Here is a 27,606-nt window from a genome sequence, read left to right as displayed (position 1 = left end):
AAAATCAATTTTAAGTGTAAAATACAATCATGGTAACATAAGAAACGCAAAGATACTATGTACAAAAGAAACTATGTAAATTAAGCCCTAACCCTCTGAAAAAGATAGTGTCAGTAAGTAGCCCAATAACTACAATATTAAAATATATACATAAAAAAACAGCACATACTGCAAAACAATGACAGATTGTCATGCCTAGATAAACAAACCAGATAAGTCAGGAACATTTGACGACGACTGGTATTTTAAAATGTGTGTAAACCTACAATAAAACAGACACTACTGTAAAAGAAATCATTTGGCAATTTATTCAGTTCTTCATATACATGTATATTATACATACTTATTCTAACTATTATTCATCTTGTAAAATGTACTTTGTGTGAGTTTATATTTGTGGCAATAGACCCTGTTCTTTATTAAGAGACTGTGTTGTCCTTGACTGCAATCAGCGGAATTCCATTTAGGCTTAAAAAAAGTAAATAATCACATGATCACCACAAGCAATATACAGTATAAATTAAAGCTCTAGGAGCTAACAGTTCATTTAAGATACTGAAACAATTCAAAAAGGAAACCGCATGAATAAAACAGCATCATGTAGCAATAAAAGCTGTTATTTTGCACAGTGATTTTTTTTTTTTTAATTCAAGCTTGTTCCTATATCAATGAGCTAGCAACATGTAGCTTGTTGTTTGCCACCAATGTATTTGCGCCAGTGCAAACGACAAGTTCACAAATGACCCACCTGCCGACCCGCCACAGTTAAGGCTTCTTCTCCATTGAGCGTACTAATCTTATCGTCCCGCGAACGAGAGCAACATGCAAGGAAAAATCCCCATCAACACTCTTTCCCATTGAATCTTGGTGCTAGTGCAATACCATCACCGGAATCTTCTTGTTAACATTTCCACCACTAAAGGCCGCTGTTGCTAAGGTTAAAGTTCATTATGTCGCTCGCTATATTAATACTATCCTGCAGGTGTGTTCAGACACCAACACCCAAGTCAACCTAGAGCAAATAAAGTAATAGAAAATTGTCTGTTCTTTATCAACAAAACAATCTGCTCATCTCTGTGTGGTCATTACTCATACCGTCAAATCCCTCTTCCCTCCTCCCATGTCATCGCATTGAAGTCCATGTCAGTGAGAGTCACTGTGAATAGACCCTCCACCCTCTCCGCATCCACGCTCGCCGCCGCTCCCCCTGCGCTGGTGTTTGTGCGCCAGGAGTTCAGTGGTCGAATGGATTTGTGGAAACGCTGCAGGAGAAAAGCACAGGATTCATCGTAAAGCGTCCTGGATATACTCATCATGTAAAAGGTTAGGATGCTGACTTCTTTCAGTGTTCCGGTTTCCTTGCAGATGGCTACCACGGCCCAGATGAGGATCTGCAGACAGCAGATTGTAGCCATGCAAACCCCCAACGCTTTCCCCCAGCGGGGATACACATAGCTGCCGTAACGGAGGGACGTGCTGTACATATCCATGAAGATGTAGGTCAGGATGAACTACAACCACAAATGGAAGTCAAAGGAAGGATTGTGGAAAAGGGGCCTAAATTCCTGCTGATGACCTTACAGCTGTAACATGAAGCCGAAATGGGGAAGCTTTACATTTCACTTCAAACATTCAAAAACAAACTAAAATATACACTTTTTGGAGTAACAACTTTTCATGAGTGACATTTCAACATCCAACCGCATAGTTTTCCAACAGCCTTTACACACAGCTCACTGTAGCCCGAAACCTGTGGTAGTGCGTTTCAAATACCGCTGTGGTGTCTCAGTCTGGACACTAGGGGGCACTATATACAAAGATTACAACTGAACATCATCTTTATTATCGTTGTTGACTGTTATTTTATTTCTACATACATTTTAATCATCAGAATATATCTCTTTTTATATATAAAATACATTTTTCCACTGGATGGCAAAAGGTACAACCAGTCTGTCTCTCTAATTGTTGCCATGCTTCCAACAGAATAAGTCATGGCTGTCTGCAAATATATTAATTTTATGTTCAAAAAACAAACAAATTACACACTGATAAGTACATCCCTAGTAAAAAAACAAAACAACAGTTTTTCCTGTGAGCACCTATGTTGGGGGGAGGGGGTGGTAAAAGTATCATTCATAAACTCAACTAGCCTTCAGCTAGCTTCTGTTTTTCAACCTGTCATTAGTCATTTCATTTATTTATTTTTAGCGTTGACCACTTAACAACGTTTGTTTACTCACCAAAAGAAGGAACGGCGTGAAGAATACCCAGCATGCTTTGAAGTACAACAAAACTTTGCTGCACCAAGGAGGGCAGTGACGGATCATGTCGATGATGTCCTGGCAAAACTGGTTGACTCCTGATAAGGAAAATCATAACGTAATATAAAAGTCATCGCACAGAAGAACGATGACGAGAACATGAACGATGGATGAAGCCAGAATGGCTACCATAGAAGAAGGAGATGCCGATACACATGAAGAGGGTGATGATGATGAGGCCAAAACTAGTGCTGAAGGAGTCAATGAGAGTGAACCAGTAAATTCCCCCCTATGAAGACAAAATAATTTTTAAATAAATAAATAAAAAATATAAAAAGGTAAATAAAAAAAACCTACATCAGTGACTAACAGGAGACCCATCAGGTAGAGGCCAAAGCAGAGCACGCCCAGAAACAAGGACTTGTGCTTGGTGTTCCGTCGTAGTTGTGGAAACTCATCAAGCACCGCGGTGGTTATGCCCTCGATGTTGCCAAACTGTGAGATTTTACAGCACAAAAGGATTTTACGTGCACATTGTGTGTGTCAAATCCACATATGAACGCCGATAAATATCAACCTTACAAGTGTGTCAATCCCCAGCATGAAAAGCATCAGAAAGAAGAGAACGGACCAGAACGCTGAACCCGGCAGCAGAGCAAGGGCCTCTGGGTAAACCACAAATGCTAATCCCGGACCTGCAATTAAGAGAGGGAAAAAATGAAAACCTCTTTTGAATATTGGCAATTATCAAAGACAATTTAGTTAATTAGCCAGTTCTTGGCACGATAACAAACTCGTGAGCCAATTCTTCAAAGTACTGTATGTTCCCAGCAACTTATACAATACATTTTGTGACCTTTTTTCCAGAATTTAAGAAAGCGCTATTCAATCCGGTCCACTTGAATGCACGTGAGGTGACGTGCATGTACTATGTGGCACATGTTTGCTAGCTATGTTAATTAAATTCTCATCAAGAGCACTTACAGTAGAGTGTAGAGATGAATTCCCCGTTGAGAGATTCTAATTAGCGGAATGCAAGGGTGTCAAACATATGGCCCGGAGACCAGAAAACAAACTGCAGGTTTTTACTTAAAGTAACTGTTGTTGCTAATTTTGTCCACTGGAGGGTGCACTGATGACATTCTGAAATTTGCCTGTTATTCAGTATAAGATGTAAAAATTTAGCACTGATTTTTTATTATGACATTTTAGATTACTCTGTATAAATAATAAACGGGAATATTTTCAGAATGTGTATGTAATTATTTACACCAAAAAAATAAAAGAATAATAAATAACTGATGTAATTTATAGCTTATTAATAGGCAACGGACATACTGATCTTGCCCACTTGAGATCAAATTTGGGTGAAAGTGGCCCCTGAATTCAAATGAGTTTGACACCCATCGTGTAATGCATAAAAAAAAAAAATTGAAATGTATTTAGAAAGCTGTTTCTAAAATAAAATATACATTGCATCCATCCATTAACTATAGCATTTATCCAGATAAGGCTCGTAGGTGAGCACAAAAAGTCCACATTTACACATATGTCCAATATAGAGTCTTCAGTTAAGCTATGCATGATTTTCGAGTGCGATATGTAGCCAGAGTACCTAAAAACAAAAACAAAAAAAAAGTTCCCTAAGGAGATTTGTACTCAAAAACCTTGGCTGTGAGCCAGATATTCTAACCACCACTTCATTACCTACCGGAAACTGCCACATTTTCAACCGGCACCCCTCTCCTCCACGCCATGTGGCCCAGCACTGAGAATATAGCAAATCCTGCAAAAAAGCTCGAGAGGCAGTTTCCAGTGGTGATAATTACCGTGTCCCTGAAATGAAAAGAAACAAGATTAAGGGACAATATCATTTCCTGTGCTTATGCTGCACTTGTAAGTGAACTCACCTGATGACATTGTTGTCAAATTTATTATAGGAGGCCATAGACAGGACTCCTCCAATTCCAATACCCAGTGAGTAGAAGATCTGCGAAGCTGCATCATTCCATACCTTTCGGATTTAAGCAAGAATGTTGAAAGAAAAATAATGTGCAGTTGTTTTTAACTCATTCACTGCCACTGACGTCTATACACGTCAAAAATTCATTTGAACTATTTCTATTAATTAAAAAAAAAATCCCACTTTTGTTAACAAGAGTATGAAAACCTAGACATTTTTTTAATCTTTTTTTTGTTGAAAAAAAATTGAGATTATTAAAAATTAGGGGCGTCATGTGATTCATTTTTTTAAATTGTAATTAATTGCATGACTTCAATAGTTAACTCACTATTAATCACACGTTTTTTATCTGTTCTAAATGTACAATACATTTTTTCTAGGTTTTCATACTCCTGTTAACAAAAGTGGGAAAAAATGTTAAACTAATAGAAATAGTTCAAATGAATTTTTGACGTCTATAGCCGTCAATGGCAGTGAACGAGTTAAAGACATCTCTTCATGGGTTCTTATCAGTACCTGTGCGCTGGCTAATCGTCTCCAATCTGGTGTGAGATAAAAAGCAATGCCTTGAAGAGAGCCTTCGAGTGTAGCCCCTCTGATGACCAAAACTATGAGGACAAAATATGGGAACGTAGCCGTGACATAAACTACCTAAAAACACAGAGCACAAAGCAGCCATGAGCACAACTGACGCAAAGTGTGGGATGATGTCATTATTTTGGGAGCTAGCTTTGAAATTGGGTGACCTTGCCAGCGCTGTGGATGCCCTTGAGCATGCACAGGAAGACGATGAGCCAGGCAGCCAGGAGGCACAGGGCCAGGGGCCAGCGGACTGGACCCGGGTCATGAAGGCCCTCGCTGTTCACCACACCCAGCACACGCTCACTAACAGTGAACCAAATAAATACAAAATTAGACAATAATGAAAGGCTTTTATGTACAGTGTAGTTGCCGTTGTACAATGTGTGGAGGAAAAAGGAATTTGTAATTAAACACTAATCAACTAAGCAGTTTCAAATGACGACTAAACTAATAAATGACGTGTCAATTTAACACACAACAGAGAAGAGTGTTGTTAAAGATGCCACATTTAAATGATTTTAATAAGTCAACAAGTATATGAAATAGGGGTGTTAAAATGAGTGCATTAATTTTGAGTTAGTGCAGCAGACACGTCCACGTCAAAATTTAGCAGTAATAATAATAATAATAATAATAATGCATATATTTGTGGAGACTGGGGTCAAGCTGTATTTTACTATTTTAAAATTGTGCAGAATTTCACAAGTTACTTCATGTTAACGATTAGATGCATTGAGCTGTCACCACCGTCTTACAAATGCAATTATGCCATCTAGTGGCAGAAAAAAATGCCCACAACAAATCACAGTACAGTACATCTTTTTAATTTTAACTCTATTATATAAATTGTTATGAAATTACTGTATCAATGACTAAAAGATGCAGCCATATTTCTATTTGTTTAACATTTTTTTCACTTCAGTATGAAAACTTAGGAAAAAAATATTTTAGTGTAAATTTTAGTGTACATTTTGAATAGATATAAAATTTGTGATTAATACTGAAACTGGACAGGTGAAACCTGAGGCTGTTTGACTGAAATCAAAGTTGATACTCACAAAGAGCTATGGCTTATTCTGTTGTACGGCAGGCAACACACATTAATTGTACTTGCCTTTGCCATCAAGTGAAATAACATAATTGTTAAGTTGTTAACATATCTGTTTTATTTTATGATGAAATTAAGTGATTCCCAGCGGCACCCCTAAGCACTTACTTCCAGAAGATCTCTGAGGGGCTGACACTTGCCCCGCTGGAGCTGTTGCAGACCGCAGCGTTAGCGATGGCGTCACATGACCAAGGCAGCGGCATCTGGAACGAGCTGCCCAGGTAATAAAACGTCCACGCTATAATGACGTTGTAGTAAAGAGACACCAGCACAGCCACACAGAGCATGCCGATGCCGATACCTGCATCATAGAAAACGGGCTTTACAGTAATTATATTGGAAAAGTACAAGAAACAAAAGTAACCCAAGTTCATGAATCCAATTATACCTGTAAGGCACTTATTTGCTCAAAACGAACCCAATATGGTTATAATAATATAATATAATGTTGGGCAATAAATGGGACTTGCTATGTACAGTAAAATAAGAACCCATGAACAACCTCAATTACTATCACACTTTTGTGATATACCAGCTCCAGATTTAGGACACTGAATTGACTTGTGTTTTTTTTAATACTGTATGTTGCTAACAGTAAGTAACATCAAGTCAGCAATTCCTCTTAATAGTGGTTGTGAACTAGTCCTTTTATTACAAAAGACTACACTTCTTCAAGCATTCATTCAAAGTTATCGTATTAGTTAAAGGTTGTTTCAGGTTGTTTGTCAGTTTTGAAGTGATTTGTCATGTTTTCAGAATCTTTTTTTTTCTTTTTCTTTCCATAACAACAAAATCAACCCGTTTGTAGCTATCTCAGGTGGCGGCCATTTTGTCACTTGCTTACGACTGAAAATGACATCACACTTGCTCAGGGCTTGAAAACAAGCGATCACCGCTCACCTGTTCGGAGTTTAGTCATGTGACGTTTGCAAGTTGTGCCGTGATTGGTCATGGCCTGAGCCCTTAGCAACTGTCATGTCATCATAAGTCGACAGCATGTGACAAAATGGCCGCCCCCAAGATAGATCAAAACGGGTGTATTTCGCTGCTTAACACGCATTCCATAAAAGTAATATTAATCACAATGCCATGTTTAGGCTAGTGGGGGCACATACAACATTATTTTAAAGAAAAAAAATAGAAACAACCACAATACTAAACTATAAGTTAATGTTGTGACATAAAGAACTCACTAAGTGCTAATTGCAGTGTGCTACATTCATACTTGCTAGCATTAGCATAACTGCATCTTCTGGTCAGTAAAGAGGCAAAACTACCACTAAACTCTTCACGCTGTTTTTTTAAGTCAACATATTGGCAGACATACTTCTAATAAATGTTCTACGGGCTGTATTGTTGTGGTCGGGGAAGGTGGTCATCACCTTTAAGCAGTGGGCAGCATTTCCATACGGTGATGGGGCCGGCTGCTCCGTACTGGCCGAGACACAGCTCCATGAGGAAGAGCGGAACGCCCGTAACAAAAAGCATGATGAAGTAGGGGATAAGAAAGACACCTGGAAGAGTAGAAAGAGGTTAGGGGAGGGAAGTTGAGGTGCTGGGAGAATATAGGTGTTATAAAATCTCCATTTTTGATACACTTCCTGTATTGTACCTGATGTGATTAAGCAAGTGTACCAGTCAGTTTATCATTGATGTTGGGCTTTACATTTACTCAAAGCAAAGATGCTACATCGCACATAGGGTGTGACACATCCCTCAAGAATCATCAAAGAAAATGATTAAGAATGAACGTAGAATGGTATGCAAGCCAAAAATGATAACAAGAGCAAAGAGTCCTTTGTGCTCAAAAAGGTGTGACAAACACAACACACAAGGTACGCAAACACTTGAGACCTCTTACCTCCTCCATTGCGATAACAAAGGTAAGGGAACCGCCACACGTTCCCTAAACCCACGCAGTATCCCAGGCAAGAAAGCAGGAACTCGTACTTCCCTCCCCAATGCCCCCTCGCGACGACCGCGTTTGGGACGGGACTCGGAGCTTGGGGTTCAAGCCCTGATGCACCACCGTGGTTTTCAGCATGTCCATTCAAGTGTATTGAATTCTACAAGAAAATGACAACAACAAATTGAATAACTGAGTTCAGATATAAAACTCAATTATTATTCTCAAAAAAAACATGCGATGTTCAAAAAACATATTTCATTCTCTTTCTTCCCCCGTCAAAGTCAAAGTTAAGAGGAACTATTTTCACACGTTGCCTCCAGGGGAGGAAGTTACCACAAATTATACAGGCTGTCTGTCACGCACATCCTCAAACGCCTTATTTTGACATCCTCAGAGCTTAACTTCATATTTCTTGAGGCATCAATTTAGCGAGCATCTAAACTTTAGATGGTTTGCTCAGCTTTTTTTTTTCTCCTCTCGTTGTATTTTGTGATGCCACCATAAGGGGACCACCAGTAACGATGGAAAAATGTAAAACCATGGCCCCAAATTAATTAAACAAGCACAATATCGTATGATTTAAATACATTGTTATTCCTGATTAAAACACTATTTTGGATCGAATTCATCGAACGCATTCCAGATCTTGTCGTGCGTGGAAATGTGATCCTTAGTAGTATGTACAAATAGGACAAGGTGTGAAACGAAACGAGACTAAACTTTCACCGTAAAAACGTAACATGCAACTACAGCTCCAAACACAAACAGCCCGATGTGTAGGATGAAAATTGGTGGACAACGGTTTTATTTTGCGTATTTTATTGAGTTAAACGAAGATGTGGCAGGACAGGTTTGGCAACTTCATCTCTCTCTACTTTGTCTTCGCCGAGCGAACGGGCGAGCCAGCGAAAGCACTCCAATTTAAAGCGCAGGTAAAAATAAAAAATAAATAAAAATCTATATTTAGTAAGAGAAAATGAAGCTTTTAATACTACCTGCGTGATGTTAGGGCTGACGAGTTCACCTTTGTAGCCGTCGTCCCTCATCTCCAATTCCACCCACTGGCACGGGTGGAACTTGACAATTCAACAATTTGTTCCACGTGCTACATATTAATTTCGAAGCTTTTTCATGAGGCGCACCGTGGCGCTGCTGTAATTAATGTTCAAATGGATGCTTCGCCGTTTTTTTGGGGGGTGATAAAGTGTCTAGTAAGGCGGAGACAAGTAAACAGGCCGGTGGGGTGGGGGGTGGGGGTGGTGGTGGTGGTGGGGGGGGGGGCTTGTAATGGGGGCAGGTGCTGCAGAGAAACACCTCCCCCTTTGTTTGCTATGACATCATTGGGAGGGGACAGTGATACGCTGATACAGCCTGAGTGAACTTTCCTTTTTTTAATTTTTTTTTTTTTTACTTCTAAAGTACTTCATGTAAAAATAAATAAATAATAAACAAACTATTGGAAACAGGCTTCTGTAAGAAAAGAAAAGCGAAGAAAAGAAAGTAAAGAAAAGAATACTGGCATGAATATATGCACTTCCCTAAAAAGGTCTTCAAAAATCCACTTGCGACAATAAGATAAATAAATAGATAAATAAATAATATCAAATAGTTACACTAATCGTGTAGTAGAACGGACTTCTGAAAGTTAAAAAACAACCACTTTTTTCCTCCACTCCTTTCACCAGGAAAAAAGAAACCCAGTTTGATACTGTCGTTTTCTGCTTCTGTTCTTTTATATTCATCAGTAGAACAAAACTAAGTTTAACAAAATGCAGCCATTTCTCCCGCAGTGGACGCTCAAACTGGAATGATCTCATATCCAAAATTGTGCATCGGTGCTGCCATCTAGTGGTGGTTGTGCATCAGTAAAGTTGTTTCTGAGCTTGAAGGTTACAGTATACATGTCAATGGCAATTTATCAGATAAACCTGTGACGGATTAACACCCTCTAGTTGGGATCATGGGTTAGACAATATAATATATCTGTATGTTATGTTAATACAATACAATAATACTGTACATGTTTTTCCTCTGAATTTTTACAGGTTATCATCGCCTAAGTGTCTAGTCTAAGAAAATAAATATATATAATTAAAAACTATTTCTTGGTGGTATGTTGTTAATGATTTTTTTCCTTCTTGGAAGCAACTTGCCAACACTTTAATCCACATAATCTTGTGATGCTTTTCTAAATCCATCCAATCTGCTGCAGCTCTATAATTAACAGCTCTGCTCTAGAAATCTGGGTCAGTAGATCGAAGCCCGCGAGTCGCGTCGTGTTCTAAGCAAGTTTTTAACTGAAACTCAGAATTGAGAAACTCGAAGAAATGGATGTCAAAGACCTGGAAATACAAAATTGGAGATTGGATTTTAACAGCATAAACTCAAACCATCCAGTTTTTCAGACGGAGGGAAAGTCAGACCCACATACCAGCGTGTGGGCCGAACCAACGGGAATCAAAAGTTACACTTCTAGGTCTTTCGCCAGGGATGCGAGGATGAGACTAGATTTTTTAAAGTTTGGATCTAATTCTCAAGTGTCCCCTGGTGCCAAGGATGGGATGATGCTTAATGATAAAAAAGAAAAAGACCCAGGAACGCATACTGTTTTGGATTTAGTGGAGCTTCTTGAACTAAAGGACGAGGAGGACGATGACGAGAGTTGGTAGGTACCATCAAAATGTACCATTAATTTGCTAGATTAAATGACACGGGCAAACTTTTCAGTTGTGGAAATACGTGCATCTGATTTCATGAAACCATGACTGTGCAGCATACGATAAACAATGACTTCTCGGCCATCTTGATTGTGTCCTCAAGTGTGAAAACAGAATTTGCAGTAAAGTGGAAATGATCATCTGCACTACAGAATTACATTTAATGAACTGGATCCTTCACAGGTTATACGAGTCCCAAAAAAGGCAGCTGTCATCGGCCAACGAGTCACCTCTCAGATGGTGTCGACACGTCCTGGATAACCCCAGTCCTGAGATGGAGGCCGCATCGCGTATGCTTTTGAATAAACTAAACCAAAGTAAGCTACACAAATGCAACAACTGCTGTTCTATCATGTTGTGACTAATACTTTTATCCCTATTTAGAATCAAGCACTTCCTACAGAAGCCTCTTTTACAGACAGCCTAGAGTGCAACACAACACCGCCAGTCCATCTGTGGATAATGGCAAAACATCTGCTAACACGACACAAGACACATCGGACAGTTTCGGTAATAGCACCAAGCAAGTGTTGAGAAATCATGATAGCCGTTCATATTCCAAATAAGGTGATCTCTATTTAAACAGATAATAGTGATCTGGGTATGCCTTGTGAGTCCATAACTACCAGCTACAAATTGCAGGACATCAGAGATGTTCACCTTATGGCTCGTATACAAGAGGACAGTAAGTCCAGCACAATTCCTACACAACTACAGTAGAGTAATTTTATTGTCCATGTAGGTTTACGCCAAGACTACATCTCCATGCCCACCGGTGTTTCTGACAGAAGAAGTCCTGAGCCACAAGTAACACTTCGACTTTTGTATCAGTGGGAAGGGAATCTATCTTGTTGACATTCTTTGTGTTGTCATAGGTAAGACTTCGTCAGCAAGTCACACAGTTCAAGTTGCTTAAAAGAGCTCAGAATCGAGGTACACAAAGCATAGAATTCTCAGATGTCATCCATTTTCACTTCTAACCTTTTTTTTGTCTTTGCGTATATTGGATGTGACCTACCTACTTACCAGCTAGGACGGAATCACCCTTCCGGACCAGCCTTCGCTCACTCCAGGCTCTGAGGAACAGTCGAAGTTTGGACACCGAGGATTGCCTGCCTGCTCATCAAACATCAAACGCAGATCCATCCACAACCTCCAACGATTTGGCGAGAGGCTCATCAGTCCAGAAGACGGCCACGAGGGAAGTGCAGAGGTCTCAGTCCCTCAGCCCCCGCAGGATCCCTCACTGTGCTAAGAGATATCTGTCTGTTAATGTGTGCGTTCATGCCTCACCTGAGAGGTCAACCACTGCAGCCTGGGGTAGCAATTCGCCATCGACGCGAAGGTGAATGACTTTGGTGAATATTTGCCTGACGCGTTTAGGGCACAGAGACATGGTTGGGAATGGAGTGTAAAAATGTGGGATTGTGATTATTTGTTTGTAGAGCAGCTGATTGGATGAGAGCAGGATGCTTGCAACGATTGTCTCGCATTTACCCGGTCGAATTAATTTCTTTTTATAGCAGTTACCGCAGCAGGAGTAATGGTGTTATGTAAGAGCTTAGTATTTACAAAGCACTCTAATCAGAAGACTGCCTCACCCAATTCCGCTCACAGGCTATGCTGTAATTAAATCCAAATTATCTGCTCGTCAAACTATTAATTTCCTGTATATACTAAACCTCAGACAATCAATAAATCTTTTTCTAGATTTGGAATGCTGTTGCACATGTTGCAGCAGTAAAGAGCAAAATGGTGTAATTTACAGCGTCAAATTCAAATGACCACCTTCTACGTGGCAAAGAAGAAAGGTAGGTTTGAGAAAATTATAAGACAAATTTATTATTTGTAGTAGTTGTCAGGGTACCCACAATCAAGAGGTTTGCAGTCTATGTCAAAATTATTTTTGTATATGCTGAGGACCGCTAGAAAGTGGACGACGGGCCACAAATAGCCCCCGGGCCATAGTTTGGACCACCGGGTTTCAGCATCAAAACTATTACGGAAAGAAAGATAACGTCTCACATAAATTTAATGCCGGAAATAAATGCTGACATTTACAATGGGTGAGCTGCAAGAAGTTGTCTAACATATTCCGCAGAACAATGTACAATATATTTACATTATAAATCTCAAATGTAGATATAAAAAAAAAGTTTCAGGTGTGCTGTCTTTCTATTGCATCAAAAAAAAAAAAAGCAATCTAGTCTGAATCCATGTCACTGTCTCCTCCGATGGATCTGAATTCTTCGCTCTCTTCATCCTCACTGAGCTGGACCTGCGAGAGTACGGCTGGACCTCTCCTCCGTGCATCTTCCTCTTCGTCCTCTTCCTCCTCCTCGCTGTTGCCATCATCTTGTGTGTTTCCTCGTAGCTGCCATGGCTGCGACGCAACGGGGGGAAAAGTAGTGGAGGCAATGTGACTTATTAAAGTCCAGGGTGAAATGGAGCGTATCTCAGGGTACACCTTGGACTGGCTGCAGCCAGTCCAAGGTGTTATTAATTAAAAGTGTAGCGCTAAAAAAAGAAAAATCCTTTCTGATGTCCTACCTGCTGTGCATATGGTGCAGGCGTTGCGTTGTGCCTTTCCAAGTCCATGAATGACCATTTGCCGTCCTTCTCATTAAACTGGAGGCACAAAAAAGGGAACATATTACACAACGGCATTACACTCCTCCCATTGCGGTTAACACAATCAATATGAAAGAAAACATTTCACTTTTATTTTCTCTTAGTACTTTATCTGAGTCACAATCTGTCAAAGCCTCGCCCAACATTTTACCTGAGAATGTGGAGCTGGGCCTCTCCTGCGCGCATCATCCTCCTCCTCGTCTTCTTCCTCCTCGCTGATAGCATCGTCTTCTGCGTTCCCCCTGGCTGACGGTTGCATTCGACTGTGGCTTTCCTCGAAGCTGCCATAGCTAAAATGCAAGGAAGCGACCGGCATGCAAAAATGTTCCTACACAATGCTTGCTTTAAAAATATCGGGCTGTTAAGTGACGCTAAGGTTCCCGGCACCTGACGTTGCTGTCTTCCATGTGAGGCCCATCATCGGCGCCCTCTGCCTCGTATGACATCATGCTCTCGTCCTGCTCCATGCCCATACGCGCCGTCTCCTGAGCTCGCCTTGGAGGCGGAGGTCGCACATCGACTTCTCGGTCGGAGTCGCTGCCACTCTCTGATAAATGAATGGCTAAAGGAGCGGTGAGGAAAGATTGTTCTTAAATGTCATGTTAGCAGAGTAATGACTCTTTGACTCGCTTCACTTACATGAGAATGGATTGTCGCCCTCCTCCTCGCTGGCATCATCCTCTCCGTCGGACATGAGCAAGTCCTGATATAAGACGCTGGCATGGGTGAGCGGGTTGGACCTTCTGTCATTTTCCTCCTCCTGCCGGTTGTGCGCGCGTCTGCGAGGTGGCAGCAGCATATCCTCGTCCTCATCGTCATCCTCGAGATCTCCTTCTGCATCCTCTGCCTGCAAACATGAGCACAGGCAATTTTGTAAAGATCAGAAATGTAATACCAATTTGTCCACTAAGTTGAGCGCTGATGAAAACAAACCTCCTTGGGTCGAGGTTAGCATTTTGGTACTCACAGGAGCAGGTGTTTTCGGTTTGCCGTCATCTTCCTCCTCGAAGCCTTCGATATCCACGTCTGATTCTTCTTCTCTGAGCCTTCTGCCATGGCGAGCCTGAGATGCAGAGCAAGTTCAAGAGCGCAGACTAAAAAGATCTGAGCTGATCCTACAACTTTTCTCAGTGAGAATGCCCAAACAAACAAGCAAGATAATCAGAGGATGGACTGGCGAGAGGTGGAACAAGCCTTATTACTGTCTCTCTCTCTCCATACCTGCCCCCCTTTCTTCTCAGAAGCAACCACTAGAGGTCCATCAGAGAAAAGGCCGCTGGGTGCCCTGGACGGGCCTGAAGCACCGCTGTCAAACAGATCAGCAGGCTGGCCAACAGAGAGGCAAACACATGGCGGAAAAGTCGGACAAAGTGACAAGGAAAAGCACACCAGGTGGACAAAAGGAGACACTGCACATGACTTCAGGAAGAAATTACGAACCTGGGAGGGGGTGTTAGTAACAGGGAGGAAATAGTAAAGGCAGGCGGCGCATTACAGGATGTTGTAAAAAAAAAAAAAAGAAAAAAAAAAGACAAGGGTGCTGGATAAGGTGCCAAGGTGTGCTTTCCATGGAAGCACCACTTTCCTAAATAGTCCAGCAAAATGGCCGCCCAGCTATGGTCATACCTGGGTTATGTAGGGCGAAGACGAGGCGAGCCTCTGTAAGTCCATGAACGACCCTTTGGCTGTAGAGATGTCCTTATCCAGCTCATCGTACTGAATGATCAAAAAAGAGAGGTTCAAATATTACACTACTGTATAAGGCTGATTTGCATTTAAGGTTTATTTTAAATTAATTCTGGGATTTCATTCAACTCCCATCAATAAAAGAATTACTAAATGGCTTTTAACCATAAGAGTCTCAAAAGAAATGCACCTCACCAACACTAAATGGATTTTCTTAACGTCCAAATGATTTTCTAACAGATTCTGAATGAGTTTCCTCAAACTTTCTAGCCAAATCAAACCCTGCCGTCCTCCTACCTGTGTCATGTACGAACTGTGACCCATTTCCAGACTCTCGAAGTCAGCGGCATCCAAAGCTGCCTCTTTGGCCGTGGAGATGTCCTTTTCCAGCTGTGTCAAATGTTCATCATACTGGAGGCACAAGAAAGGGAAATTAGTGCAACACACATTTGATCCTTCTTAGAAGAATTCATGCAGTTCCACTAGTCTAAACACGGTATTCAAATTTATATTGCATGTGTGGAATATGAATTAAGCAAACAAATCTACCCGTTTTTATCCATCTCAGGTGGCAGCCATTTTGCCTTTTGCTGTCATCTTAAAATCACATTACAGTGTAATGTGTTTTTTAAGGTATAATTGCACATGAAAAGTAATAAAGTTGTAAAATTACGAAATATTAAACTTTTAAATACTGAAAACGGCTAAATGAGTCAACTATCCCTTTCAGTTTTGCTTCTCCACAGCACAGTCAAAGGTTTGGACACACTTATAATGGATTGTAAATGAATGAAATAATAGACTGAAAATCAAATGTAGGCCATTGAAAATGAAGATGAGGCACAGAATGACTGATAGATCTCAGTACTCATCTATTTCTTAAGACAATCACATTTATGTCTCAGCATACCTCATCCAAGGTCTGTCTGCACACACTAATGATATCGAGTGCTGTCTTGGTGTACGGACTGTCGCGGCCTGAGAAGGACACACAAAAGAAATAATTGTTCCATTTCTATTCTGCACAACTCTGCTCAGAGCTCAAAGTCTCATAGCAACGAACACTCACTCTCACCGTTATACTTGATGCTGTTTGTGTGGATGAGAGTGACATCTGAGAGGAAGGCGTCTCTGTTCTGGTACTTGTGTTTAGAGATGTTCTGTAGTTTCAGAGGAGAAAGGGTTATATTTCATCATTTTTTTAAATGAAAAAAAAAAAAAAAAACAATATCCACAAAATAATTTTGCTTGTTTCAGTATTTTATTATTTGTGGCCCTCACCTTGCGGATTGTCTCCAGGTCCATCGGGTCTATAATCACCTTGTAATAATCAGGCACAAACTTTTTGTTGACAGGATGGTGGAACGGCCATGACTATATCAGAGAACAAAAGCAAATAATTTACACATTATTAAAAAAATAAAATAAGAAACAATTTTTATCCGAGATTGCTGGGAAAGGACAACATACATCAGGAACAACCATCATCTTCTGGGTCACAATGTTGTCCAGGATGAAGGAGAAGGCCACCTGATCGTCATCATCAAGCAAAGGATTGATGGCTTTTTCAAGCCGAATCAGTCTGTCCTCTTTCTGTGAATGCACCCATAAATAGCTCAATATTTTTTTCAAGAGATGTGACACAAGAAAATACAGCAGTCACACTTACCTCTTTCAGCTTAGTATCGCACAAATCCAACATTGACTGCGCAACTTGTGTGATTGGATGCTTTGCCCCTAGAAAGACAAAAACACATTCCAACATACATAGTTTGTTGTGATAGCACTGTTGTGTTGTGCATCACAATTTCATAAAGGTGTAACTTAAGTACCATTGTATGTGGCGCTATTCTTGTATATAAGCTCAACTGCTTCTCGGAACTCCTCCCTGGACGGGTACATCCGTTTGCGGACATTCTCCCGGAGCGTCTGCAGGTCCATGGGCCGCGTGATTATTTTGTAGTAGTCTTTCACAACCTTGGCATTTACTGGCGTGTGGAATGGGTACGTCTGTTTGGAGGATAGAAAAGCATTTAGATTGTATGGAATTCACGCTGATGAAAAAGTTGACAATTGCGCTTACATTTGGGTGGTCCCGCATGTCGTTTATGATGCTCTCCAGCACAGAGGACAAGGTCACCATGGGGTCAGTGCGTCTGCGGTGGATTGCCTTGTGTGGTTTCTACAAGTATTAACACAAAAAAGTTTTTAAACGTTTTGTTCATTTTTATGTTAAGACTAACTGCAACATTACTGCTACTTGCATTCAGATAGTCACAGTGCACGGCATTGCCAACTCGTCTCTTCTTCTTTGGAGGGAGCTGTTGCTTGGGGAACTTGAGGACTAAAGACTTTCTGCGCACCTCATCAGCACTGAGGCAAAAATAAGTAGAGAAATGAATACTAAAAAGCAAGTCAAATGATATTAGTAAAAAGAAAAAAAAAAAATTCCCTACCTTTCTATGAGTTGCTTGCCAAGCACAATCTTTGTACCTTCCACCTTAATCAATTCTTCGTTGTCATTGTGGATGACTGTCTTTTCTAGCTCCTCCTCCTGCTCTTCTGTCATGGCGACTGGGTTCGAGGGAGGTGCGTTGGTCTGATAGTACAGCGGGCAGAACTTGTTCGTCCTCATGTGCCCGATGGCACCACATGCACCGCACTTCAACTAGGGAAGAGAGGAAAACATTGAGGAGTGTGACGAAAAATCCGCCAAGATAAAAAATGGTAAGGACCTATTGAATATCAACCATATCAACATCAAACGAGAAGAGGACTAAAATAAGAGGAGAAATAAAGTAACGGAATCAGCAAGCTTACTTTTACCTTGAGGTCTGGTCTCTCTTTCATCTTCTTGGACTTCTTTTCCGGAGGTCCCTTGAACTTGTCCTTCTCTTGATTTCGCTTTAGTCTCCTCAGCTGCTCCTGGATCCGCCGACGCTCTTTCCTCATCTCCTCTCTGTGCTGCTCATCGAAGAGGGCAAACTTTCGTCTGAAGCCACAGAGACATAAAGAAAAGATGTTTTCATAATAAAAAAAGGGAAAAAAAGGAATGTACAGCATTTCTGTGTTATTGAATGGCTAAATGATTTGCTTCTTTGTTATACATGCATTTCCCGTTAGCATGAGTGTTAGCTAACAGACTAAAAGCTAAGCTAAGTGTTTCATTTAAATACACTATCTAATTCTCAAGCCTCTTTTTAAAAAAAGGGAAAAGTCAACCTTAAACATTTCTTGACAATAATATGTTACATTTGACCTCACTCGTCTAAACGTGACATTCTGATTAATGTTACATTTGTGGAACACGAGTTATGCAGCAAAATCCAGTCAGGGCATTTATCCATCTCATTTTGTCACTTGCTGTCAACGGAAGATGACATCACAGTTGCTCTAGGCTCTGGCTATGACCAATCACAGTTCACCTGTTTTCTGAAGCTGAACTGTGATTGGTTGTTACCTGAGAAACTGTGATGTCATTTTCACTTGACAGCAAGTGGCAAAACGGCCGTCTTCTGATGATAAGAACTGCTAGATTTAGCTGCTTAACACATATTAACCAAAATATCGTATATAGGCTGTATAGAACATTTTTTGGTCAATATTTTTTTTGGGGGGGGGGGGGTTGACTTCTCCTTTAAGAATTGTTCACTATTTGCCAAAGAGCTGCGTTCAGATGAAATTACTGACATAAATTCATCATCCTTGGTTGTTCTGATCCTGGTGTAGGCATCAATGACGGCAGATTTGCGCACAGTCTCGCAACGGACATATTCCTTGCCGTCCTCGTCCCTGAAGGTTCTGTAGATCTTAAGTCGCCGTCCTGTAGCTGCCGAGTTCAAGCTGGTGACTGAGGATGTGTCATCATCCTTGTGGGAGCTGGTGGACAATGAGCTGGCTAAAGAGGCAGGGGAAATAGGATTCACAAACAGCACAACTGCAATGTGTCTGAACAAGGAGCCATGACTCACATAAGACTTTGCGGCGCTCCTTGCGCCCCTTGTTGTCACGATCACTCTCCTCCCCCATCAGCATCCTCTGCAGCTCCCGCCTTTCCTGTTCTTCCCGCTCACGTGACAACTGTGAGCTGGTCTTCTTGTTCTGCAGCATGTTCTCAATGTTCTTTCCCATTTCCTCAAAGTCACTATCCTCGGCTGAGCTGCTATCTGTGTCTGTGGAGAGCACTTCCGTCGACTCCAGAACCCTGTGGTAAGGAACATAACACACAGAGAGTGAATTCAACTGTCCACAATCAGAATTGAGAATAACTTCTAATATTTCTTACTTGTTCTGCAGGTCGAAGATCCTCTGACATTCCTCCTTGTACCGCTCCTGGTGCTCGGCTACAGAGAACCGTGAGCCCCTGGCAAACTTGCTCATGGGGCCTTCTCCTGAACGCGCCTGCTCCGTTGACATGGTTCTCACGACATCAATCACCTCCCAGCGTGAGAGTTTTTTTATCTAATAGACAGCATTACAAACGTATACACGTTCACTTCCAAGTGATTTTAAAGTGGAACATTAGGTATAAAAAGACAAAATGTGAAATAGCTGATTAACTGCATTGATTATCTTTGAGATCTCACAACCTTTTTACGACACTTACTTCTTCTTCTGGAACACCGAACTTGCGCAGCAGTTGCTTGGCATTCTTTAGCGACAGTCTCCTCAAATCGGCATCTGTCCCTGTCACAGTCTTCTTAGCAGGCTGTGGCTCCTTGTCATCCTGAGGAAAAATAATCACACATTTCTAAACCTCAACATCCAACTGTCATTGACCCGGGGCAACAACCACTTCTCACCCAATGCACCCTGAACAACATCCACCCATTACACCCATAGGAAGTGAAAAGTGAAGTGAAAAATGATGGCCAAAATGCAAAACCTATCTGCAGATTTTTTTGATGCAGGAAAATCTCACCCTGCGTGACCAAAACCACCAATCGGGTTAGCACAATATCCGTTATTTGCACGAGATCCGGTTTGCATTTTGGCCATAATATTATGGCTCCCCTACGGTTGAAACACCTTCCACACTCTTATAGGAAGATTTTCTATAGGAATTGTGATTTTTTTTTCTGCATTCATGTGACGCCCCCAATGTTTGCTCCATTTGACTCGGTTGACTTAAGTGCTTTCACATCAAACTCACCAGTATCAAGGCTTTATGGATATTACTTGCATGCTGGAAGAGAAGACAATCTTTTTTTATATCTAAATCTTAATTGAGATTCAGAGGGAGAACTTTTCTAATCCCTCATAGATTATCTGATTTGCTAAATGAGCGTCTACTTCGCAGACACAATATGATTCACAATTCACACCTTCTGTTGAGTGGGCTTGTTGGGCACTTTGACATAGGAGAAACCTTCGCCACAGCCCGTGGGGTCGGCCACACCTGTAACCTCCAAAAGGCATTTCCCCTTCATGGCAGAGATGAAGGCTCTTGTTGTGTTCCAGGGGGCTGTTCGCACCTTTAATGAGCAAGAATGGATTACAAACTATATCTTACACTAGTAAAGCGATGAAAGAGACTGAGACGTGGGAAACAATACCTCATCATCAATCTTCATTTGAAAGTCCTCTTCGTTCTCCTCCTCTGGTGCAAAGAATGATTTTTCACCATATCCAGCATCCTGAAGTTAGGTCAAGGTGGTGTTAAAATATCTTGCTATTGCATCTGATCAGCCCTAATTAAAATCAAGGTTTTTAGAAAGGAAAAAGTCCAGTGCAGAAATGACTCCCACAGAGTTGAATTCATTTCTTTTTTAGAGTTCATATAGCTATATAACAAATGCAGGTGCAAAGGTGGACTTAATCTAACACTCTGTTGAATTAATTTACAGTACCTCTCAGTGATCAACTCTGTGAAATAACACCCGCTCTGGACACCATTTAACTCAGAAAATGTTAAAATTAACTCCCACAATTTTAACTCTGGAATCTTAACACTCCGATTTTCCTGTTACCTTGAGTCTCTGCTCGGCCACCTGCATGCTATAGTACGAGCAACACTGCTCTGGAGACACCATGGCTCGGATCTCCTCTTCTGTTGGCAATCTGAAATCAGGCTTCAGCACCCACCAGTTGGAATCCATCCCTGGAATGGAGATCAAACAAAACGTTGATGATTGAACTAAAGCAGCGGAGATGACTCCTTTCTGATGATTCGAGTTGCACACACAACGATGAGCTCACACTAATTGAACCAGTAGCTTTATATAACCTCAGCTGTGCACTCCTACAACAACAAATGATGGGCTCTAAATATTGGCCCTACTGAGACGGTTAATGAACCAGACAAGCTTTACCCGTGCGTTTGAAGTCGGCGCAGAGTTTTAGTCTTTTCCTGATGCTGCTCTCAGAATGCACCGGAAACGCTTTCTTTATATCCTCCATGCGAATTCTGCGCGGACGATCCTTGCTCTTCCAGAACAGGCGGTAGATGAACACCTGCAGAGTACACATTTGGCAGTTGAGATTTGGCACATTTTAAAAGCCTAAATTGTTGAAATTGAGTCCGGCAAGTCGACATACTTGAAGGAAGTCTCTTATGTGGGTATTGGCTCGTTTGGAGTTGGGCCCAGGAACTTCGTATAAGGGACAGGCCTGACCAACCACCATGATGTCCACAACTTCTCGGATGTAATAGCCATGGCGTGTTCTGATGACCAAAAAATCGGTTTCTGGCATCTTGTGCAAGTAAATGGGGGCGCGGAAAAGGTTGTTTTCAAAAGCCTAAAAAACAACAACAACCCAATCACACATGAATTAGTAAAAAAGTGATGATTACACATCATTAAGTGAATGGTGAGAGCTCTAAAGCTGACTTGGAGCAGCTGTCCAGGATGCAGAGAACCCAGAAAAGGCGAAGTGTGACAGTATACAGTTTCTCCATATTTGCAATCTGGTGCACCAGGATCCTTTCCAGGTTTCTGAATAAGGGAGATTCAAATAAATACAAGTCCTCACCTGCAGACGTATTTGTCAATTCTAATCAAGACTTTGAATTTACACGATACTCACCCTTTTATAGTAGTTTTTAATCTTAGTGGCCATGCCAACTTGCATGATGAGAGGGGGATATTCTTCACTGTACTCTGCCAGGATCAGATCTCCATCTTTGCCTGTCAAATCTTGCGGAGTGCGCATGAAGAACATGTCTCCTCCTCCTGAAGCTTGCCGCTCCTGCTCTCGCATCTGTTTTGACATTCACAACAACCGTGTTTATAAAGTTACATACTCTGTAACAGCACCGTAGAAGACCAAATTTTGAGCCAAGTGTCACCTTAGCCTTCTTCTTAATGTGCTTGAGCAGTGGCTGGGCAGGATGCGGACCAGGCTGAGCCAAAGATCCAAAAGAGTACTTCTTCAATGTTGACCGATGGAACTGCCGCAACTTCATTGGACCCATGTGGGTGGGGAAGAAGGGCTGTCTCAACTCTAGGGCTGGGATGGAATGCTGGTCAAGAAATTGGTTGGTTATTAATTGGTTGGTCAGTCTGCACTCAATGGCTTTATTTACTTCTGTAGTTGTAATTTTATCTCACCTGAATGATGTTACCACCGAACGTCCCCCTCAGACCTTGCTGTTTGGGATAGTAGAACTCGTCATTAGAGAGGTTCCAGGGGTCCTTCACTTCAGGTTGGGACATATTCTGAGTTGAGAGAAAACATTTTCCCCACTGAGTGCCGTCATTTTAACCAGTGTTATATTATTGAACACCACTGTATCAGTAGATCAATGTCTCCAAATATGGTGACTTCTTGTTTGTGGTCACAATCAAACTTTTGGACTTGATGAGACAACTTGCCTGTTGGGGCTCATCTTTTATCACCCCAGTCTTCCCAAGGAGGATGCGACTCTTTTTCATTGCCGTTTCCTTCTTATTCTCTTTTGATGGGGAGTGAGATGTTGATGCTTCCTTTTCATCTGGAATTTCTAATGACAAAGAAAATATTTGAGAGGGGTCAAATTATTATTATTTTTTAAATAGGTCAAGATTATAAAATACAACCACCAGTTGCAATGGAGGTGACTTTTTTATGTTGATGAATGAATGTCTACAATATTTTCTCCCAAAAATCGCAAACATTATCATTATTTGACAATAAATAAAAGGATAACCAAACTGTTGTAGGTGAGCCCCTGTCTGCTTTTGAATGAAAGTATGCTAAAGATACTTCAACCATGTGCTCCATTTTGGGTAATAATTGTTTGAATTTTTAATATGAGACCATCTCCCACCATACCAAAATGCATTTTCATACCTTATATTACATGTTTTGGAGGGGAAAAAAATAACATATGACATGAACATACCAAGAATGATATTTTCATCATTGGGATCCAGTGTAAGAACTGGAGGAGCGAGGAAGTGATCCATTTCCTGATCATCCCAGATAATGTTGTCTTCCCAGCGCCCATACACTAACTCTTCATTGTCGATGGGGAAAATTGAGAACCAAGGAGCATCGTCTTCCTGATTGGCTGCAGAGGAGTAAATACAAAGATGAAAGAAAGATGACCTTTGTACAAGCAAATTTTTTTGTTCTATGAACATCGAAGAAACTTACATTGATGATCATGGCTATTTTTGTCCCTCTTCAAGCCAGTTATCGACAAGGTTTTGGGCATAAGAGGTGGTGTAGGTGGGAGCAACTGGGAATTACTTCTCGCCAGACCTGGAAAATTGGACAGATAAACATTCAATATATTTACATTTATATTTGTAATCTATCATGGTACATGTTCACCCGAAAATGCTATTAGTCTTAATGCGTTACTTTATTTTAGGAAGTTACTATTCGGTGATTCAATGCATTACTTCACATTTATATCAGCAACTCATTAAAGTATCTTTGTGTTGCAGCAGTAGCAATCAACTGCCGCTGTGCTTACGACGAAAGTAAGATGAGGCGGAAGTCATTGATCACCACACCAAATTCAGCCACGGTTGAATGTATCATTATTTATATAAAAAGTATTTATGTTACAGGACGTCAAGAAAGACTTTTTTTTTTTTACATTTTCATGTTAAAAATGTACTTCCAATAAAGTATTTGCAACCTCGTTCCTACTCCGTTGCTATTTTTATGTTGGGGTGGTAATATCAGCAGCTGCTGAACGTAACTAAAAAAGTAACTAAGTTAAGTTACAAGTTACTAAGTATTCAGTAACGTAATTTTGTTATTTTTAAAAGCAAGTCATCAGTAAAGTATCTAAGTTACTTTTTCAAGGTAACTGTGGCAACACTGCATATAACACACCTTGTTGTGCGTTATAAGCATTGGCATTGCGGGTCATGCTCGAGGGTAACCACCCTGCAAGACTGGCACGTTGAGTCTTGGTGCTCTTGTGCTTGACATCCTCCCCATTCCAGATGATGTCATCTTCCCACTGCAGTTGCGTAACCATTAAAAAGAGCTCATTCTCCAGGGCCAATTTGTCATCCTCTTGCTCAGTATTGTGACCATCACAATCATCATGCCGCCTCCCATCCTACAAATACATTGAAGTCAAAATCAGTGAAATAAGAAATGCAACCTCATTCTATAATATACCGACATGGGCCCACCAACCTCGTTAGCAGTCTTTGTTGTTTCTTCAAGCGTGTTTTGTTCCTGAGGCTCACTGGACTCTTTTTCCTTCAGCTTAAGCCCGTAATTGAAATTACTACCATCTTCAGGGACCCCCATCATGTCATACCACAGTTGGGCAGGCCCATATCGCCATTCTGCAACTTTGGGTCGTGATTCTGTTTCCTTGTCGCCGTCACAGGAAATTTGTGAAAACTTGGACTCCACAGGTGCCATCATAGTTATCTGATATCATAGAAAATGATAATAAATTAAGTGATGGTAGAAATAAACCTAATATATATGGGACAATTATGATTCCGGCAACTGGAAGATTTACCTCATCGTCCGAGAGACACTGCTCAGGGGGCGGAGGGTTTGCATACTCGTAAACCCATCCAGATTTCTTATCCTGCCCTTGCTCTTCAAGTTCTCCCTCAGGCGGAGGCGTCCCAGGCTGGACATCCCGATGCTTCCGCTTCTTCTTCCTGCGGGCACTCCTCCATACTGACGGCATGTTCTTTCCTGGGCCAAATAGCCGTAGGAACCTCAGAACCTAGCAGGGAACCCAAAAGATTGGCTGTTAGTTCCTAATATGTGTAAGATGGTGTAAAGGAACAGTATACACTACCTTTCCAGGTCTAAACTCTGGGAAGAGCTCTGTGACACCAGGTAGCGCTTTGGCAGCATCTTTCTGCATAATGCCAGCAAGCGGAAGGGTAAGACTGTCTGGTTGGCCTCCGGGACCAGAAGCCGGGCCGGGGCGGTCTGTTTCTGACTCGGAGTCAGAGGAACTACTGAAATCAACCTTTTCGGCAGTAGATGAAGGTGCAATGATAGACGGCAGGATGATGCCATCACCTTCTTCCCCGACTGTAAAGAAAGACAGGGACAAACCAGAAATTAATTAATTGAATAGTTCTAAAGCAGGATTCCTTACCTTAAATTATTTTTATATTCAAGTGTACAAAATTTCACTACACACCATTTAGTTAAGACAACAAAACAATACAACTCTTCATCAAGTCTTAAATATTTGTTCACTGTCAAATATTTGGGTAAAAATCTATGACCCCCTAGGATCTTAATTAAAAATATGTGAGCTTTATTCAGATGCAAAGTTTCATCATCCTTACCATTTGAACTCTGTGATGTGGGCTCTTCTTTTTTAATGGCTGTTGAAAGGCTTGGTGGGGGCGGTGGAGGCATGAGCTTTGAATCAATATCCTCACAATCTGCATCATAGTCATCCTCATCATCTGTGGTTATTAAATTTGATAAAAAATGTCAATATAATTTCTTGAAAATTTCAGGCACAGACTGTGTAAATATTCTTTGATCCCCTTACCCTATGGTCAATTTGGAATTTCAAGTAACTCTTGTATATTACAAACTCTATATATCAATTATCAATAAATGCTATCAATATTGGGAGGCCTTAAGAGGATCACCTGTTTTCCTGCAGGGCTGCAAAGATCCCATGGCCTGTCGATACTTCCGTGTTTCATCCTCTGCAACCTCACTGATGTCAGAATAATCAACTGCATCTTCAGTGCTTTTCACCCAACCTGGATGAGTAAACAAACAAAAAAATGACACCCCACCTTCCTTCAGCAAATATTAATGCAATGGAGCTCCATTGTATACATTTCTACTCACCATCAGCATCCACAATGGTGGGATGTTTACTTTCCTCTTGCTCATCATCCTCATTGGCTGTGATCTCTGTGATGAGGGAGCCCAGACCCAGATTACCCAAACCAGCCAGATGCTTTTTGGACTCCTGGGTTGAAAAACAGACATCATTACAAGCAAGCAGCCGTGGAGGAGTGATTAAGATCATCTCTTACTGTTAACGTTTCAGTTCCACTGTTTAGAAGCAGTCCGTTTGGACAGAAAACTAGTTGGGTAAAATAATCCAAAAAATAACAACATCCCCAGACACCAATACTGTATACCAAAACTGCTCTCCAGGTGCTTTGCTTTGTCTCCTACTGCGATCATGGGTGAGGCGCAGAGGTGAAATTGCGTGTAGGCCTATGCGTGTGTACATGACAAATAAAGACGCTTCATCTTCATTCATGGCTTCTGTAGTTCAAAAGTCAATCCCTACCACCATTGTGGAGACATTTCTACGACCTGGATGAAGACTACTAATTCACTGTGATGCAACAAGTGTGTTTGAAAGACTCACATTGTCCAGAACACTGTCGTCCTCGAGTTGGCCATCTTCATTTATGTTCCCAAACAAGAAACCAGTAATGGAGAATGGGCGATCTTGATCCTCGTCGCTGTCAGAGTCAGACATTCTGAGAAAAAAATGTTTACGTTCGAAACATTACTAATATAGTTCCAGTATATAGATACCTACGTCTTTAATAAAATACAATTGCAGACGACAGGAGCCATGGTCAATCCTCATTATGATTGGATTTAGTGGTATAACATTACTAAGCGGGATGCATTGATCTTTTTGCAATACTTTAAATACATAATTACATTACATCGTTCGCTTAAGCCCTGACACATTTTGAACCTCTTATCATAATCACTAGGGTCGTGACGTCTATCCCAGCTGTCTGGGGCGAGGGACAGGGTTCATTCTAAACTGGTTGAGTGATAAAAACAGCCAAGTTTCCACTTACCTTACATGAGTTATATCCGATTAGCCCCGAAGGAGCTTGGAAAAGTATTTTACAGCCGCTGGGCTAGCCAGCAATATTGCCGTTCATTGTGTAAAAAACATGAAAACGAAAACTGTGTTGCCAACGCATTTGCTAACAACAAACATTGCACCGAAACGATGTATTTCACGTATTCAAGTGCTTCCGACGGTTTTGAAATGTTACACAAAAATCACAAAAATAAATATAGTTGCAGTCTTTTCTTTAGTTTCTTAGGGTAGTATTAATTGATGTTTCTTTGCGTTCAAAGGTCTGCCGCTAAAAGCTTGTAGCAGTTTGTCATTAGCCAACAAGCAATAAACCGGAAGTACGACGACTAGTTCCGGTGTAATCAAGACCGAGGGAAAAAAAACAATCCACTCGGCAATGTTCACACTGTAGGCGTAAATGATGCCCAATTCGCATTTTGTTGTTGTTGAATCTGACCTCTTTATGTACTCGTTCACATTATTAAAAAATAAACGACTACGACTAATTGGAACG

At 41.1% G+C, this 27,606-nt stretch overlaps 3 protein-coding genes across 8 annotated transcripts; 1 reads left to right on the top strand and 2 right to left on the bottom strand.

Moving 5' to 3' along the window:
* Positions 1-285: 285 nt before the first annotated feature.
* On the bottom strand, positions 286-9,057 carry slc6a7 (solute carrier family 6 member 7). Of its 2 annotated transcripts, XM_077546359.1 has the most exons (14): positions 8,822-9,057; positions 7,779-7,983; positions 7,300-7,431; positions 6,026-6,218; positions 4,974-5,112; positions 4,744-4,878; positions 4,175-4,278; positions 3,976-4,100; positions 2,847-2,959; positions 2,622-2,759; positions 2,454-2,553; positions 2,244-2,362; positions 1,338-1,511; positions 286-1,262 (listed from the first exon to the last, which is right to left on the bottom strand). In XM_077546359.1, the coding sequence occupies exons 1-14, from the start codon at positions 8,870-8,872 to the stop codon at positions 1,098-1,100; spliced, it is 1,893 nt and encodes a 630-aa protein (XP_077402485.1). In that variant the 5' UTR covers positions 8,873-9,057; the 3' UTR covers positions 286-1,097. The 2 variants fall into 2 exon arrangements, with proteins under 2 accessions (XP_077402485.1, XP_077402486.1); XM_077546360.1 differs by lacking the exon at positions 286-1,262 and having other exon boundaries at positions 1,441-1,583.
* Positions 9,058-9,992: 935 nt separating this feature from the next.
* Positions 9,993-12,261, top strand: LOC144036075 (uncharacterized). Its single transcript, XM_077546361.1, has 7 exons — positions 9,993-10,491; positions 10,727-10,860; positions 10,928-11,053; positions 11,130-11,228; positions 11,286-11,350; positions 11,419-11,476; positions 11,573-12,261. Exons 1-7 carry the CDS (start codon positions 10,154-10,156, stop codon positions 11,890-11,892), a joined length of 1,140 nt encoding a protein of 379 aa, XP_077402487.1. The 5' UTR covers positions 9,993-10,153; the 3' UTR covers positions 11,893-12,261.
* A 98-nt stretch (positions 12,262-12,359) lies between these two features.
* On the bottom strand, positions 12,360-27,427 carry taf1 (TAF1 RNA polymerase II, TATA box binding protein (TBP)-associated factor). 5 transcript variants are annotated; one of them, XM_077546354.1, is made up of 45 exons: positions 27,085-27,427; positions 26,634-26,748; positions 26,099-26,222; positions 25,891-26,007; positions 25,576-25,698; positions 25,071-25,312; positions 24,780-24,995; positions 24,443-24,685; positions 24,131-24,362; positions 23,438-23,545; positions 23,184-23,351; positions 22,675-22,802; positions 22,411-22,518; positions 22,149-22,322; positions 21,887-22,060; positions 21,691-21,795; positions 21,398-21,598; positions 21,172-21,313; positions 20,830-20,960; positions 20,416-20,496; positions 20,185-20,334; positions 20,013-20,045; positions 19,467-19,586; positions 19,146-19,321; positions 18,832-19,064; positions 18,551-18,758; positions 17,681-17,852; positions 17,317-17,528; positions 17,125-17,233; positions 16,944-17,042; positions 16,693-16,870; positions 16,530-16,597; positions 16,331-16,453; positions 16,142-16,234; positions 15,936-16,020; positions 15,771-15,838; positions 15,158-15,271; positions 14,801-14,890; positions 14,396-14,500; positions 14,142-14,237; positions 13,814-14,021; positions 13,562-13,736; positions 13,326-13,464; positions 13,094-13,171; positions 12,360-12,926 (listed from the first exon to the last, which is right to left on the bottom strand). In XM_077546354.1, the coding sequence occupies exons 2-45, from the start codon at positions 26,745-26,747 to the stop codon at positions 12,747-12,749; spliced, it is 6,243 nt and encodes a 2,080-aa protein (XP_077402480.1). In that variant the 5' UTR covers position 26,748; positions 27,085-27,427; the 3' UTR covers positions 12,360-12,746. The 5 variants fall into 5 exon arrangements, with proteins under 5 accessions (XP_077402480.1, XP_077402481.1, XP_077402484.1 ...); XM_077546355.1 differs by having other exon boundaries at positions 17,687-17,852; XM_077546358.1 differs by lacking the exon at positions 14,396-14,500.
* Between the last annotated feature and the right edge of the window lie 179 nt (positions 27,428-27,606).

Source organism: Vanacampus margaritifer, chromosome 16 (assembly GCF_051991255.1).
Source record: "Vanacampus margaritifer isolate UIUO_Vmar chromosome 16, RoL_Vmar_1.0, whole genome shotgun sequence".
Lineage (NCBI taxonomy): Eukaryota > Metazoa > Chordata > Actinopteri > Syngnathiformes > Syngnathidae > Vanacampus > Vanacampus margaritifer.
This window is presented reverse-complemented; position numbering and strand designations above follow the sequence as displayed.

Excerpts from the sequence above, each read along its gene's own strand:
- slc6a7 (XM_077546359.1), bottom strand. The coding sequence starts at position 8,872 with ATGAGGGACGACGGCTACAAAGGTGAACTCGTCAGCCCTAACATCACG. Across the intron at positions 5,113-6,025 it reads CCCTCAGAGATCTTCTGGAA|TGAGCGTGTGCTGGGTGTGG; the intron begins GTAAGTGCTTAG and ends GTTCACTGTTAG. Across the intron at positions 2,363-2,453 it reads CGGCATCTCCTTCTTCTATG|GAGTCAACCAGTTTTGCCAG; the intron begins GTAGCCATTCTG and ends TTTCCTTATCAG.
- LOC144036075 (XM_077546361.1), top strand. The coding sequence starts at position 10,154 with ATGGATGTCAAAGACCTGGAAATACAAAATTGGAGATTGGATTTTAAC. Across the intron at positions 11,229-11,285 it reads GGCTCGTATACAAGAGGACA|GTTTACGCCAAGACTACATC; the intron begins GTAAGTCCAGCA and ends TTGTCCATGTAG. Across the intron at positions 11,477-11,572 it reads TAAAAGAGCTCAGAATCGAG|CTAGGACGGAATCACCCTTC; the intron begins GTACACAAAGCA and ends CCTACTTACCAG.
- taf1 (XM_077546354.1), bottom strand. The coding sequence starts at position 26,747 with ATGTCTGACTCTGACAGCGACGAGGATCAAGATCGCCCATTCTCCATT. Across the intron at positions 25,699-25,890 it reads GCAGCCCTGCAGGAAAACAG|ATGATGAGGATGACTATGAT; the intron begins GTGATCCTCTTA and ends TAATAACCACAG. Across the intron at positions 20,497-20,829 it reads TGGCCGAGCAGAGACTCAAG|GATGCTGGATATGGTGAAAA; the intron begins GTAACAGGAAAA and ends ACCTAACTTCAG.